This window comes from Coenobita brevimanus, chromosome 110, assembly GCF_032717465.1.
Source record: "Coenobita brevimanus isolate Jiangsu-jjx chromosome 110, ASM3271746v2, whole genome shotgun sequence".
Classification (NCBI taxonomy): Eukaryota; Metazoa; Arthropoda; class Malacostraca; order Decapoda; family Coenobitidae; genus Coenobita; species Coenobita brevimanus.
Genome location: NC_137063.1, coordinates 51,360,428 through 51,374,426, shown reverse-complemented (window position 1 = coordinate 51,374,426; position 13,999 = coordinate 51,360,428). Strand labels below are relative to the sequence as shown.

Below are 13,999 nucleotides of genomic sequence, written 5' to 3'. Positions count from 1 at the left end.
TACTGAGGGGCTTTAAAGCCACTTTGGTTATCGGTCATGCACTCGTGAAGAACTGGGCCAGATAAGGAAGCTTAACCGATTTATTGTGCTTGTTACACTTATTTTCCATTACATGTAAGTCCTAATATCGTCATACATTGTGTTATTAATGTACAAAATAATATTAACCAGCCATATTAAAAAATAAATAGCTAAAGGAGAGGCTCATTTTTCTTAATTAAGGTTTACCTACAATACAGTATGAGGCTATTTGATTTTTCTGTCTGCGTTTCAGCAGTTCAGTTGTAGGTACATAATCAGACATTTTTTTTTCTTTAATTCGTTTTAGCCGAACATTCCCCTTTAATGCGCCGAAACTTCCAAGCGAGGGAATACAACTGGTGAAGTGGGCAGACAAGTGATGTTACCAACTCATCATATGACGCTGTAACCATTTATCTGTGTGTGCATGGAAGGAATATCACAGTGCAAGTATATCTAGAGTTGATTACCTTTATTGTCATAGGTTTGGTATGTATAATACTCGTATATGGACAACTGTATTGATGATATAAAGTCGTTGTTTAAGTCGTTTTGGAAAGTTCTGTGCACTTGTAAATCGTCTATTGTGATGTTTATTTGCAGCAAGTTCAAAGTAGATTGCAAACGAATTACCTATTAAATTTCTACCACTACCTGTAAAGGAGGTTGGCCAGTTTCCCATGTTTACAGTGCCACTGTAAGGGAAAATTTGGTATTTTCTCGCATTTTTCTTATATTTTGGAACATCGCTTACTAGTAATGAGAATGGCCTGTATAAACATTATATGTATATACTGTAAGTACAGTAAAATAAGAACATTTTCCATAATGTTGCTTTTTTTTCCAGAATGAAATCCATAAGTTATTACCATAGGTAGTTTTTTAGTCCTTGAGAGAGGTGAAGTCAGTGAATGTACAGCAAGGTTGGATGGTGAGGAATTGGAAAATGTGAGTATGTTTAAGTACTTGGGTAGTGTGATGAGTAAGGATGGAGGTTTGGAGGGTGAAGTGCTTGAAAGGGTACAGCAGGGAAGAAAGGTTGCTGGTTCTTTGAAAGCAGTGATAAGAAACAGGGAAGTGAGCATGGAAGTGAAAAAGTTACTACATGACAGTATTGTGATACCAACTCTAACGTATGCAAGTGAAGCTTGGACGTTGTTGGAAGGACACAAGTCAAGAGTGAGAGCAGTGGAAATGAGTTATTTAAGAGGAGCCTGTGGAGTCACATGGAGAGACAGGCTGACGAATGAGGATATAAAGGAGCGTTGTGGTGTGGATGTGGATGTGATAGGAAGCGTTAGGAGAAACACACTGAGGTGGTTTGGCCATGTGGAGAGGATGGAGGGTGAGAGGATGACGAAGAGAGTGTATGTGAGTGAGGTGGACGGGAAAAGAGGGAGGGGGAGGCCAAGGATGAGATGGAGGGATGGAGTGGAGAGGTATATGAGAGAGGGGGGTGTGAGTTGGGAGCAGGGCAGTGAAATGGTGGGGGACAGGGCAACGTGGAGGCGATTTGTTTGTGGCCACCCCAAACGGGATTGAGGCATCTGGCAGTAGATAGATAGATAGATAGTTTTTTTAGGAGTATATGGAGTGCTGTGGTTCACAAATTTGTTTTTTTTTTTTTTTTTTTTTTTTTTTTTTTTTTTTTTTCACAATGAATTTGGGGACATTCTTTATGACTTCCATTGCAAATGCATAATTTTGTAGCTACTTATAAAGTGGTCATATGAATGATAACGGTAGTGTGGCCTTGCAGGGAGGATGAAGAATGAGAGACTAACTTGGAGAGCATGAGAGAGGTGGAGGAGGAGGGGGAGACCAAGGATGAGATGGAGGGATGGAGTAGAGATATATGAGAGAGGGAGGTGTATGTTGGAGGGAGGGCAGCCAAATGACAGAGGACAGGACAGTGTGAAGGTGAATTGTGTGATGGTCACCCCTTTCAGGATTAAGGCATCTGGTTTGTTAGATTCACAGGTACTGTATATATATATAACTACTGTATTTCATAAGAATACAAGGATTTTGGTCAAAATTGTATTCATTCATTCATTGCCAGACGCCATGTATCCCAAACGGGGTGGCCAAGGGCTTGGAGTTAATTGTTTTACAGGAAGGGGCACTAATCCTCCACCAACCCCACTTAAATTGTATTCAGTTTATTGAATTGTTTTCTATTCACCACAGAAATACATATTCCATTATTTAAGGTCTTCAGTGAAAAATGTTCATTATATGGTGTGATATCTAGTATGGTATCATTGTCAGGAATTATAACTGGCTGTCCCATATTATTGTAGCTGCTTCAAGGTGCAGAGGCCATTTTACAGTATTTTGCATTAAATCATTTTCAGGCATACCGGTAACTTATTTGTGTTCTCACTCTTAAATTTCTTGGAATCTGTCTACCTGTCTGTCTGTCTATCTGTCTGTCTGTGCCTAGATACCTTAATTGCAGAGGGGGGTGGCTGATAACATATTCCCTCCATATCAGTGACAAAAACATGCCTTTTATTCTGTTTACATTAATTCCACTTAAGACAGGTCCATTATTCCTCCCTGGTGTATCATATCAGACAAACATGTATAGGCAGAGAAACACCAAGCCTTTCTCAGTTTAGGAATTGTGAAAAGGAAGAGAGTAAGTAGATACTGGTAGGGTAGAACACTAGGAAGATTTATGTCCCTGACTGTATAGCATAGGTAAACACTGCTGTAGGAGCCGGGTGTGTATTATTCAGCCGTGTTATGAATATTAGTCAGCATAACAACTAACAGTACTGGTATATTTATATAGTATTAAGAGGCCTAATCAAGGCTTATTACAATCTTATCTTACTGTGAATGGTTGTATGTGAAGTATCTGATAAGAGAAGATAATTCTGAAATGTTTGGTTGGGAAGCTATGCATAATGCGTACCAGTAATGGGTTAAAGGTATTTGAAGGATGGAGAAGTTGCGTGTGTATGCTTGAGTTTATTTTATTCACCTTAACCCCTTCCGTTAGATCACATACGGTATATTTCCACTTTATTTTTGTGTAGCCTGTTGTAGATTATTATATTTTGCCCATGAGAGTACCATAATAGTTAAGGGATTCATGCAGGATCTGTGTAATCCCTCCAGTTTGAAAATTAGTCCTAATACGGAAAGAATTAGCTGGAGAAAACAAGAATTAAAATTAAGAAAGTAATTGGAGTGATAGACCTTCCTGTTCAAAAGTCAGTCCTAATATGTATACTGTATAATAATCTGGGAAAAAACAAGACTCAGACAAAAAAGACATTATGAGACTGAAGGATTACCAGTAAGATACTTTTGCAAACAGAAGGGGTTTATGTGGCTTGTATTTATCTGTGCCTTACAAGACGTTCTCCACCAGCTGATATGAAGTGGCAGTAATAAAGCAGTACAGTACCATACTTCACCAGATTCAAAGAGTGGATCAGTTTTTCTTAGGTGTCTTTACAACCTCCAAGTTGAGGTTCCCTGTGCTGTATATATGTATTTTACTATGCTGTACACATACTGTGTATACCTGCAATGTAGTATAGAGGTATTGTGTTTTATATATATATTATTTTGTATTTTGTGTATACTGTACTAAATTATTTCTTATTTTGCATTTCAGAGTATGATGCACATGTCCTTCTATGTCTCTTCCACCTTTTATGACTTTCTTTTCCCGGGAGTTAATATTGTAACAACATGGGGTAAGTAACTACTGTAGTTAAGGCTCTTCTTCCATCCATTCATCCATCCTCATCCATCCATCCATCCATCCATCCCTTTAATGACCCTTCTGTGGCAAAGAAGTGGCATTATGTGATGAAACATAATGCCCTTCTGTAGCATTTAGGAGTCAACAACCAGTGTCCCACCTGCAGCTGGTCTGTGTTCAAGTCAGGTTTGTCAGTGAGTACTAGAGGCCACTAATAAAAATACTAAATTCAGCTATCACAAGAACCAAGAGCCAACTCCTTCCCTACAAGAGTAACTGAAGCTTGGAATGATCTCTATTTCCATCTGTTGCTAGACACCTTAGTTCTGTAATGGGTGGCCACAGACAAATCACCTCCATGTCACTCTGTAGTCTGTCCTCTACCATTTGGCTGTGTTCTCTCCCCCACCCTCATATTTCTTCACTCATCACTTCATCTCAGTCTTGGTCTCCCCCATGCCTGCAAAGGCTGTCATTGGCTTCAAGCAGTGCTTAGCCTGTGATTTGTGTAACCATCCTGACCTGTACGACTGTTGTTGTCTTGATACTGAGCCCAGGAAGACCCAAATTTATCACCTTGGTCCAGTCTCATATTATAGGTATCGACTGATTGACCAGTGCTTAACCCATTAGATCTGAGTAACATCCATTTTTAGATTATTCCTGTTGCCACCAGATGATTTTCTTCAACTTAGAAAAAGACTTGTATTCTTAGGGGTTTATTAAGACCATATAAAATGCTTCCTGTTAGAAGAATCTGTGGTAGCTACCCAAAGTTGAGTAAAGTTGTCAGGAAATGGCAAGAAATAAATTTTAAAAATATCCACGGTCTGAGTTGGTGAAAGTGGATACACCCTAATCATCAGTTATATTTAAGCCATTACTGGCCACACATGGTTGGAGTGCCTTAACCCACTAAACCACTTGGTGTCTCATTTGTTGGTTGCCTGTATAAGGATACTATCCAAGGGTAGTAAATTTTTTGTGGAGTAAATATTGCAGTCAGGGTTCACATAGTGTTTATTTTAGTGCAGCAGAGTGTTCAGATGTTTCAGCACAATAGCTATAGTATTACCTTAGTGTTAGACTGCAGTACAATTTTGGTCAGTGCGATGAATTATTGAAATGAAAACAATTATTCTCACATGAGGACATTTTAATTTAGAACATTCAGGACTTGTAGCCCAACTTGGACTAGCTGCTTCCCTCTCTTTCTACCTCCTCACCCTTTCCCAAACTAAACATGTTTATTTTCCTCTTCTGTTCATACCTGAAAAGGGTCCAGATTGGGCTGAAACGGTTTCATCTTACCCAATACATAACATTTCCTTATGTGAGTATAATTCTCCCATTGTTGTTGTAGCCCTTGGCTTATCTAAATGTAAGCCCAGAGGATTGGAGGCTAAAATTGCCCTCCTCGTGTACTTCATCAGTTGCCTACTGGGGGAGCATTGAGAAGCAGAGGGACATTGTATAATTAGGCAGCAGAGCTGGTGCCACCACAAGAAGGCATCTCTCTCCAGCACCATTGTATGTCATGAAGAAAATATAATTGCTTGCTTCAGTGTTGAAGAAAGCAATCATATTTTCTTCATGACAATAGACAGCTTTTTTCTCTCTTTCAGCCATGATATCCCTGTGCCTGGGGCTGGTGTCCCTCTCAGTGCTGGCAGAGGGGTTCAAGGTGGCCCGATCACAGCTGTTCAAGATTGCCACAGCACAAGAATATGGCATCAGCAGGTTCACCAGATCTGAAAGGTCACCTCTCCTCTCGTCTGGTTCTAGCCTTGTTCATGGGAATGATGCAGTATTGTATAAATGCAGGTAGCTTGTTGTGGCTTGTAGTATTGATCAGGGCATAGTGATGGGTAACTCAGACTCATGAAGAGTAATGATCCATATTTTTTGACATCATAAAACTTTACTGGAAATCAGTACACAAGTCTTTACATAGCCCATAACCCAGTTGTCTCATTAGTAAGTTCCTCAAGTAAAAAACAGCTATTGATGCTCCCCCCCCCCCACACAAACGCATGGACACGCACAGACAAGCATGATGGTAGTAAGGGAACCATATCAACACAGGTTGAGGAGAGAGAAATGTGTATGTGTGTGTGTGGGTATATATAAATATAAATACAGCGTATATATATATATATATATATATATATATATATAAATATATATATACATTATGCAGTAGGCTCGCACAGTGCGCGACATCACAGTGCGCGAATCACATTGTGCACGAGTGACCAAAAATCGTAACCAAAAACCTTGAATGCGCAAGTTTACCTCACTAAATACGAGGAAGAGGCAAGGAGTGGCTTAAAAATGCCATTTTCCATCTGTACGCGACCCTAACCCCCATACAACGTGCCAATAGTGACCTAGAGGCTCGTGGAGAAGGTACTCAAGAGGAGTCTACAGTAAGATCTCGCCAATAACAACATCAACAATAACATTTTCGGCAATAACAGTAAGTTAGAATAGATAACCAGTTTCTATAATAATGATGTTTATTTCGCGAATGCCAAGTTGTTATACTGCCAATACGTCCATAACAAGATGAGGAACGAAACAGACAAGCAAGAAGAGATGAAGGAAATTGCGGAAAACGTGAGCAGTAGCGAGGAGAAGAGGGAGGATCCTCCCCTCACCACCTCCCCTGACTCACCTGCCACCGTCCCCTCCTCCTCCACTGCCCCACCTGACTCACCAGCCGCCTCCCCCTCCACTTCCACAGCCTCACCTGACTCACCTGGCATACCTGCAACCCCCACCATAATGACTGTTGCTGCTTTCTGGAAGATGTGTAACATTTGACAGGCCGTAAATTTCTTTGTCAAAGCCTGGAATAATACAACATTGGGAACCGTTAAACAAGCGTGGTGTGGCCGAGATGGTGGCGGGGGCACTGTAAGTGCACTGCCGCGCCTCAGAATCCCTGTTGTTTAAGTCCATCAGGCCTGTTGTCCACTGCTGTTAAGGTGACTGCTGATATTTTCGTTATTGTAGCAATGTCTTTTTTTTTTTTTTTTTTTTACGCGAGGAAGAAGGAACCAAAGGCCATGAGCCCGCAGTAACAGTTCCCTCCAAGAGAAAAACAAAATACAATAGAGAGCCAAATTCAAGATCCGATCATTTTGAGATGCCTGGACACACTACGTTTGAAAGACTGGAGATCATAGGCAGCAGGAAATACAGACAGAGGGAGACAGTTCCAGAGCTGACCTGTTGCATAAATGAAAGACTGGGAGTAACGGTTAACTCTTGCATTAGAGAGCTGGACAGAAAAGGGATGAGAGTTTGCTGTAGTACAATGTCTGAAAAATCTGACCTTTGTTATGTCTCTAAGGGCCAAAAAATGTCCAGGTGTTAGGGCGTACCGCCCATATGTAATTTTTCCCATAAGATTATGTATTCTCAGTGAGCGAATTCATACTGCGTGAGGTCGTGGACCACTCAATCTCTCGTGCACTGTGCGAGCCTGCTTATATACATATATATATATATATATATATATATATTTTCATCCATCCATCATCCAATCCTACGTTGCCCCACGAGGAGCGTAGGAGCGTAGGGCTGGGCAAGTTGGTCCTGACATAAGATGAGAGTGACCAGCCTCACTCATCCCTGAGTGGCATTACGTGAGCAATAAACCCCAACCACCCCTTGGATATAAACCTTCATCGGCTCAATCCGATTGGAGCATCGTAATTACCCACTAAACCACCAGGCACCATAATTTGGTTATATGGTTACCACTCAGCATAGAAAATGGTTTCTTGGTGTACAGGAAACCATTTGGGATGTCACTCAGTGTAGAGTCACCCATAGACAGAAGGAAGAGGAAAGAATGAAGGAAAGAAAGACAGAAGAGGGAGTATAAAGTCACCTGTAGGCAGAAGGATGAGGAAAGAATAATGTAAAGAAAGAGAGAAGAGGAAGCAAGGAAAGAAGGATGGAGGAGAGGAAGGTCAGACACCTGAGAACAGCACTACATTGAGTTAGTGGATAGTGAACACCTGTATATATACAGTACATACATTGTAGAAACCCTTGAAGTCTCGTAAAGTTTACATCTTACTATGCCCGCAGGGCAGTTAAATTACTTCTGACGGTAATTGTTGTAATACACCCTCATACCAAGCACCAGTTTACCATTTTTAATCCCAGTATACAGTACTCATGCTTGCAAGGCTGATACCATAGGGTTCAGCAGTTAATTTAGAGTGTTAGTATGTCATAAGTGACAGATATAATTTTTTTATGCACAGACATACTGTAACACGAATTCTTGTACAGTTTTGTTTCTGTATGGTAAAAAGATCCACTTTTATCAGTTCAGTCTGAGTTACCCTCATTATGACGATGGTTTATTGTACTTGTAGCTTCTTTTATTTTGTGGTAATTCTGAGTTTAAAATGCTCTAACTGTTATTATGGCATATTTTGTTTTTTATTGTAGTCTGTAGTGTGTGTTCTGGGTTGTGGTATTGGTTTAATGGATGGTGGTTTGCTTTTATTACAGTTTGCAGGCAGAATTACACATAAAGTAAATACAGTAGTGGACAGTAGCACCGCCTTGCAGTCCAGCAGCTCTTTTCCAGAAAACTGAGTGTACTATACAGTACTGTTCTTTTGCTTTAATGTTATAGTTGATATAAGCAGTAGTTTTGTTTGACATAATGTTTAGTACATAGTGCCCTTGTAAATGCATGAAATGTGTTCCCTAGCACATTGTTTGGTGGGTATTATGCTGTCCCAGGTTAGACATAATGTAACAATGGACTTTTTGTCCCTAAAGTTTTACATACTACATATAATTGTGCATATAAATACTGACTCAGTTAACAGCGCAGTAACTTTTCAGAATATTACATACAAGTTGTATATTTATTCAGGTAAAAGTGGGTCAGTATTATTGTGTGCAGTTGTACATATTTTGTATGTTTACAGGTTACATTACATTGCTACATATTTGAATTGAGCCGGTGAAGGTTTATATCCAAGGGATGGTTGGGGTTTATTGCTCACGTAATGCCACCTGGGGATGAGTGAGGTTGGTCACTCTCATTTTAAATGTCAGGACCAACTGCCTAGCCCCGGGCTCCTACGCTCCTCATGGGGCAACGTAGGATTGGATGATGGATGGATTTACACGTGTCTTGTGCATTATCCAGGAATTGCATAGACCATGGATGTCATGCAAGTAAGTGAAATGACATCATCAGTACAACGTCTTTCAGTATTGGGGTTGGTCATGGTAGTCAGAGATATAAGTTTGCCAAGTATATCACAAATTTTAGTTCTCACTGCCCTCTGTTAGCTAACTTTCCCAAGCTGAGAGAAGCTTGGTATGTTTTTCTACCCATAGATGTTTCTCTTTTATATGATATGCCAGGGAGTAAAGTGACAGACATACTGGACCATGTTTCTTACTTTCTAACTTACCTCCTCCTCTGTTCCACTTCTACATTCTTCCCCTCTTAGAAAATAATAATAATGATAATAATAATAATAATAATAATAATAATGAGAATAAGAATAGATGATGATGATGATGATGATGATTATGATGATGATAATAATAATAATAATAATAATAATAATAATAATAATGAGTAGATGATGATGGTGATGATAATAATGATAATAATTCCTTCTTTCTTTCCTTGTTCCTCTGCCTACGGGTGCCTTTACACTCCCTCTTTTGTCTTTATTTCCTTCATTCTTTCCTTTTCTTTCTGCCTCTGGGTGACTCTACATTGAGTAACAAGCCAAATGGTTTCTTGTACACCAGGAAACCATTTACTATGCTGGGTGGTAACCATATAGCCAGATTTTGGCACCTGGTGGTTTAGTGGGTATGTATTGCACTCCAGTCGGATTCAGCCAGTGAAGGTTTATATCCAAGGGATGGTTGCGGTTGATTGCTCATGTAATGCCACTCAGAGATGAGTGAGGCTGGTCACTCTCATCTTAAATGTCGAGACCAACTGCTTAGCCCCGGGCTCCTACGCTCCTCATTGGGCAATGTAAGATTGGTTGATAGATGGATGGATGGATGGATAATAATAATAATAATAATAATAATAATAATAATAAATTGTGGTAGGTGGGGGCACTCACCATCCACTCACTCAATGTAGTGGTACTCTTGGGTGTCTGCCCTGTCCTCTCCTCCATCCTTCTTTCCTTCCATCTTCTTCTGCTTTTCTTTCCTTCATTCTTTCCCCATCTTTCTGCCTGCAGGTGACTTTACTCTCCCTCTTCTGTCTTTCATTCTTCATTCTTTCCTCTTCCTTCTGCCCCTGGGTGACTCTACACTGAGTGACAAGCCAAATGGTTTCCTGTACACCAGGAAACCATTTACTACACTGAGTGGTAACCATATAACCAAATTTTGGCGCCTGGTGGTTTAGCGGGTAATTATCGTGCTTGAATCGGATTGAGCCAGTGAAGGTTTATATCCTAGGGGTGGTTGAGATGAGAGTGACCAGCCTCACTCATTCCTGAGTGGCATTTCATGAGCAATGAACCCAGACCATCCTTTGGGTATAAACCAACACAAGCATAATCCAGTTGGAGCACCATAATTACCCACTAAACCACCTGGTGCCATAGTTTGTTTATATGGTTAACACCCAGTGTAGTAAATGGTTTCCTTGTGCACAGGAAACCATTTGGCTTGTCTCTCAGTGTAGAGTCACCCATAGACAGAAAGGAAGAGGAAAGAGAGAAGGAAAGAAGAACGTACAAGGAAGGATGGAAAAAAGGAAGGAGGAGAGGAAAGGGCAGCCACCTGAGAGCAGCACTACATCAAGTGAGTGGATGGTGAGCGCCTCCACCTACAATGAGTAACTTACAAAAAGAAAAAAATATTAAGTCAGAGTGGACTTCGTATTCCATATCAAAGACTTTATGGCTTTGTGCCTCTACTCATTCTACTATATCATTTTTTTTTTTTTTTTTTTTTTTTTCCCCAGACTTTCTGGACCCTACCTCACCCCACCTTGGGATGGGAAAGAAGGTCTGGATGATGATGATGATGTGTCTGTAGTCTTCAACCATTGTCTTGAATTCTGAGCTGTAACAAGAGATTAACATTAGAAAACAGCACTAGCTATGGAAAGGATATACAGTAGACCTTTACTGCAGTATTGCCTTTTTCTGCCATGTTGCTGTGGGAAATAAGCTACAAAAGATGGATGAATCACAGTATACAGTAGTTAACAAGTTTGTAGGTGCACAACTTGTGTAGTATCACCTAAGGTTGAATATAGCTAGCCACCTACTACCTCAAATGCAGATAAGTCTGGAACATTAACTTTTAGAGATAATTCTAGTTCTTAAGTTTCCTGGAAAGCGAGGCTGCATATGAATGATGTCGCTTGTGAGATGGAGTTGAGAATTTGAAAGCTTGTGTTGTTGTTGTTATGGCCTGTGGCTCATATGGCTTTAGCTGAGTGCTGTAAATGCACTTATTGCCCATTTTACCAGGCACTGTTCATGGCTCTCTTTCTTGTCTGTCTCATGGTTTAGATGTTAAATAGCAATAAGAAAAGAGGCATAGGGTAAGCTTTCATTCAGACAGTAGGATAGGATGAGCAGTTCCTTGTCCCTGAATGGTAAGTGTCATGTAAATAATCAGTCCTAACTACTGCTTTGAATTGAATCCTGATGGGCCACATTCAGTTGGAGCCCCGTAACCTGTTCTGTGCTGGAGTCTTTGTCGCCTTGTTGCCTCGAATGCCAAGAGTTTGGGAGGCTGACTGACCCTCAGTGCCAGCCATTTTCTACCCTTTTCTTTTTTCTTCAAGCTTAATAAGCCTAGTGACAATAAAAGTGCTCACCTTGGCTGTTTTCCCCTCAAAACAGGACGCCCAGATTTGCGTCAGATGACTACCTTCAGATTCCATCAGTAGCTGATGTGGATAGATACTCTATTTTGGTGTGGAGTGGGTGGATGTATGGAGTACTTGTAATATGGAATCCCAACCTGGTTTGTGTAATGCAGCTGCAGTCGGAACTGTGATGATGTGAAGTTGGGGTTCTGTGCTAATTTTACATATTTTCACATTCACTTTTTTTTATACAGTATTATATTATCATAAGGTACTATACACACTCACATGAGGCACTATAAACACACATGCAGCACACAGTCGCATTAGTTATGGTAAATCTTACATTTGTTACATTATTTTCCATACATTACTGGAGTTCATGATTTACTTTATGTACTTACAGTATCTTATATTAATTTTCATTATATATATATACTGTACATTATGTACACTCACACTCACACTTTCCCAATTCTTTTGTTCAATAATTTTTTTAATGTATGGTGTTCTATGAATAGGGTTCTATTTACAGGCCGACATTGCAGTCATTGCTTTTAAACCTTGTGTTCGTTTTCCTGTTCTGAAGCTGTCTTGCAGTGGTGGCGCACACTTTACATTTCCGCTGACGTTTTTACTAGGGCAGACTCAAATCCTTTTGTGCCAATATGTGCAAAACTGTGTCCATATGCATACTGACTTGGCTTTCTATGTCAGCACAGGTTTGTCCACAGATATATATGGACACGGTATTCTATGTCAGTATAAGTTTTTCCGTATACAGTATATATATAGACACGGGACGGGACGGGTTAATATTGAGATCACTAGGTCATATTGTATAGTACTGTATATGGTTGCTTCATAACATAGTCACTGGTGTCTTGAAGTACATGCAACCATTTATCTGGGCACTCAGTGTAGAGTTTAGTACAACCTATGAAAGCCTCCATCCAATTCTGTTCTTTATATCAGTTTAATTCTGAACTCTGTGACTGCTCAAGTTTTCCCTCAACAGAAGAAAATTATGAGGCATTAGTTAGAATAGAACGTTGAACTTGAGCTCATCTATAATAACAAAAGGATTAACAACTATTTTAGTAATAATCAGAACCTTTGCTCCAGCGTTTCATCACTAAAATTGTTACCCCTTTTCCAGAATAAAGTTTCATGTACTGCAGTCATTCCTACATGTGTTACACCTCACACTGGGCTACGTACTTATGTTGGTGGTCATGACATACAACGCGTACTTCCTGATAGCCATCGTGGGGGGTGCAGGTCTTGGATACTTTTTCTTCGCGTTGTTTGACCTCCCGGGTAAGATCCTGGGTGCCGGCATCTTTCCACGGGGCAGAAGAAAGGGGAAGTGCGGCAACAGCCCCCAGGGATCCGAAGGTAACCCCTTGTGTTTGCGTAGCTCATATGGGACCGCTGGGGCTGTAGTGGCGTCTCCTGTGGGGCCTCAACTCTCTGTGGGTCCTCGTGTCTCGTCTGAGCTTGAGCAGTTCTCTCGTAATGTTGGCAGTTTGGATGTGGCTTTTGAGAACACTGGAGGCAGCTTCCACAGGCAGTGTTTGGAAACATCCAGAACTAACGCTGCTAACATAGGTAAGGAAACTAGAGTAGGGGATTATATTGATACTGGAAATGTGGTGGGAAGGACTGCGCCATGTGAAGAGGAGGACCGCTGTGAAAGGGGTGATGAGCATGGGGTAGTGGGTGTGAGTGACAGGATCAGGCTCTTGTCACAGGAGACCATCAAAGTGGAGGTGCAAGTTCATGCCTACCCAGAGTGATACCCAGAACTTTGCCCAGGACAACCATATTTTAAAAATATATGAATAACAATAATAAACTGCCAGTCCCTTATTGCCCCTTTGGAACATAGGGGCTTGAGACTGTGCTGCATTAGTCCAAGTGACAATGTAAAAATGTAGTTCTTCTTAATTTTCCCAAACGTTAATTAGTTATTGCTCCTTGATGCATATGTTTAAAACCAGTAGTGTGGATCAAAACATATATTGGTAGATAGCTCTGTTTTATGTTAATTGCAGCAGTGGCATGTCATAATCTTGGAAGCAGCTACCCACAATAAACTAACCTGTATTTTTTACATCGTTGATGTAAAAATATAGGAGTGGCAGTAATCAAACTACCTAACTCTCAGTGCTTTAATGAATACTGCACAGTTCTAAGCAATAAAAGGGCTATATTTACAGTATATGAACCATACTTTATATGTCTTTAATATGTAACTGACCAAGTTATGCAAGTCCCTTTTTATCATAAAACATCTCTCTTGAGAAGTTCTTCACATAGTTGTTTTTAGTTGTAAGATTTGTTACTATCTCATACACTAGTTTTAAAAACTTACTGTAAGAATTAGCTAGTTTTCATGG

The 13,999-nt window shown here is 40.3% G+C and overlaps 1 protein-coding gene across 1 annotated transcript; it reads left to right on the top strand.

Annotated features, from left to right (window-relative positions):
- The first annotated feature begins 3,661 nt into the window (after positions 1–3,661).
- Positions 3,662–13,396, top strand: LOC145417366 (uncharacterized). The gene is made up of 3 exons (XM_080286041.1): positions 3,662–3,737; positions 5,371–5,569; positions 12,757–13,396. The coding sequence occupies exons 1-3, from the start codon at positions 3,662–3,664 to the stop codon at positions 13,394–13,396; spliced, it is 915 nt and encodes a 304-aa protein (XP_080142167.1).
- The last annotated feature ends 603 nt before the right edge of the window (positions 13,397–13,999 follow it).

Excerpts from the sequence above, each read along its gene's own strand:
- LOC145417366 (XM_080286041.1), top strand. The coding sequence starts at position 3,662 with ATGCACATGTCCTTCTATGTCTCTTCCACCTTTTATGACTTTCTTTTC. Across the intron at positions 3,738-5,370 it reads TAATATTGTAACAACATGGG|CCATGATATCCCTGTGCCTG; the intron begins GTAAGTAACTAC and ends TCTCTCTTTCAG. Across the intron at positions 5,570-12,756 it reads GCAGTATTGTATAAATGCAG|AATAAAGTTTCATGTACTGC; the intron begins GTAGCTTGTTGT and ends CCCCTTTTCCAG.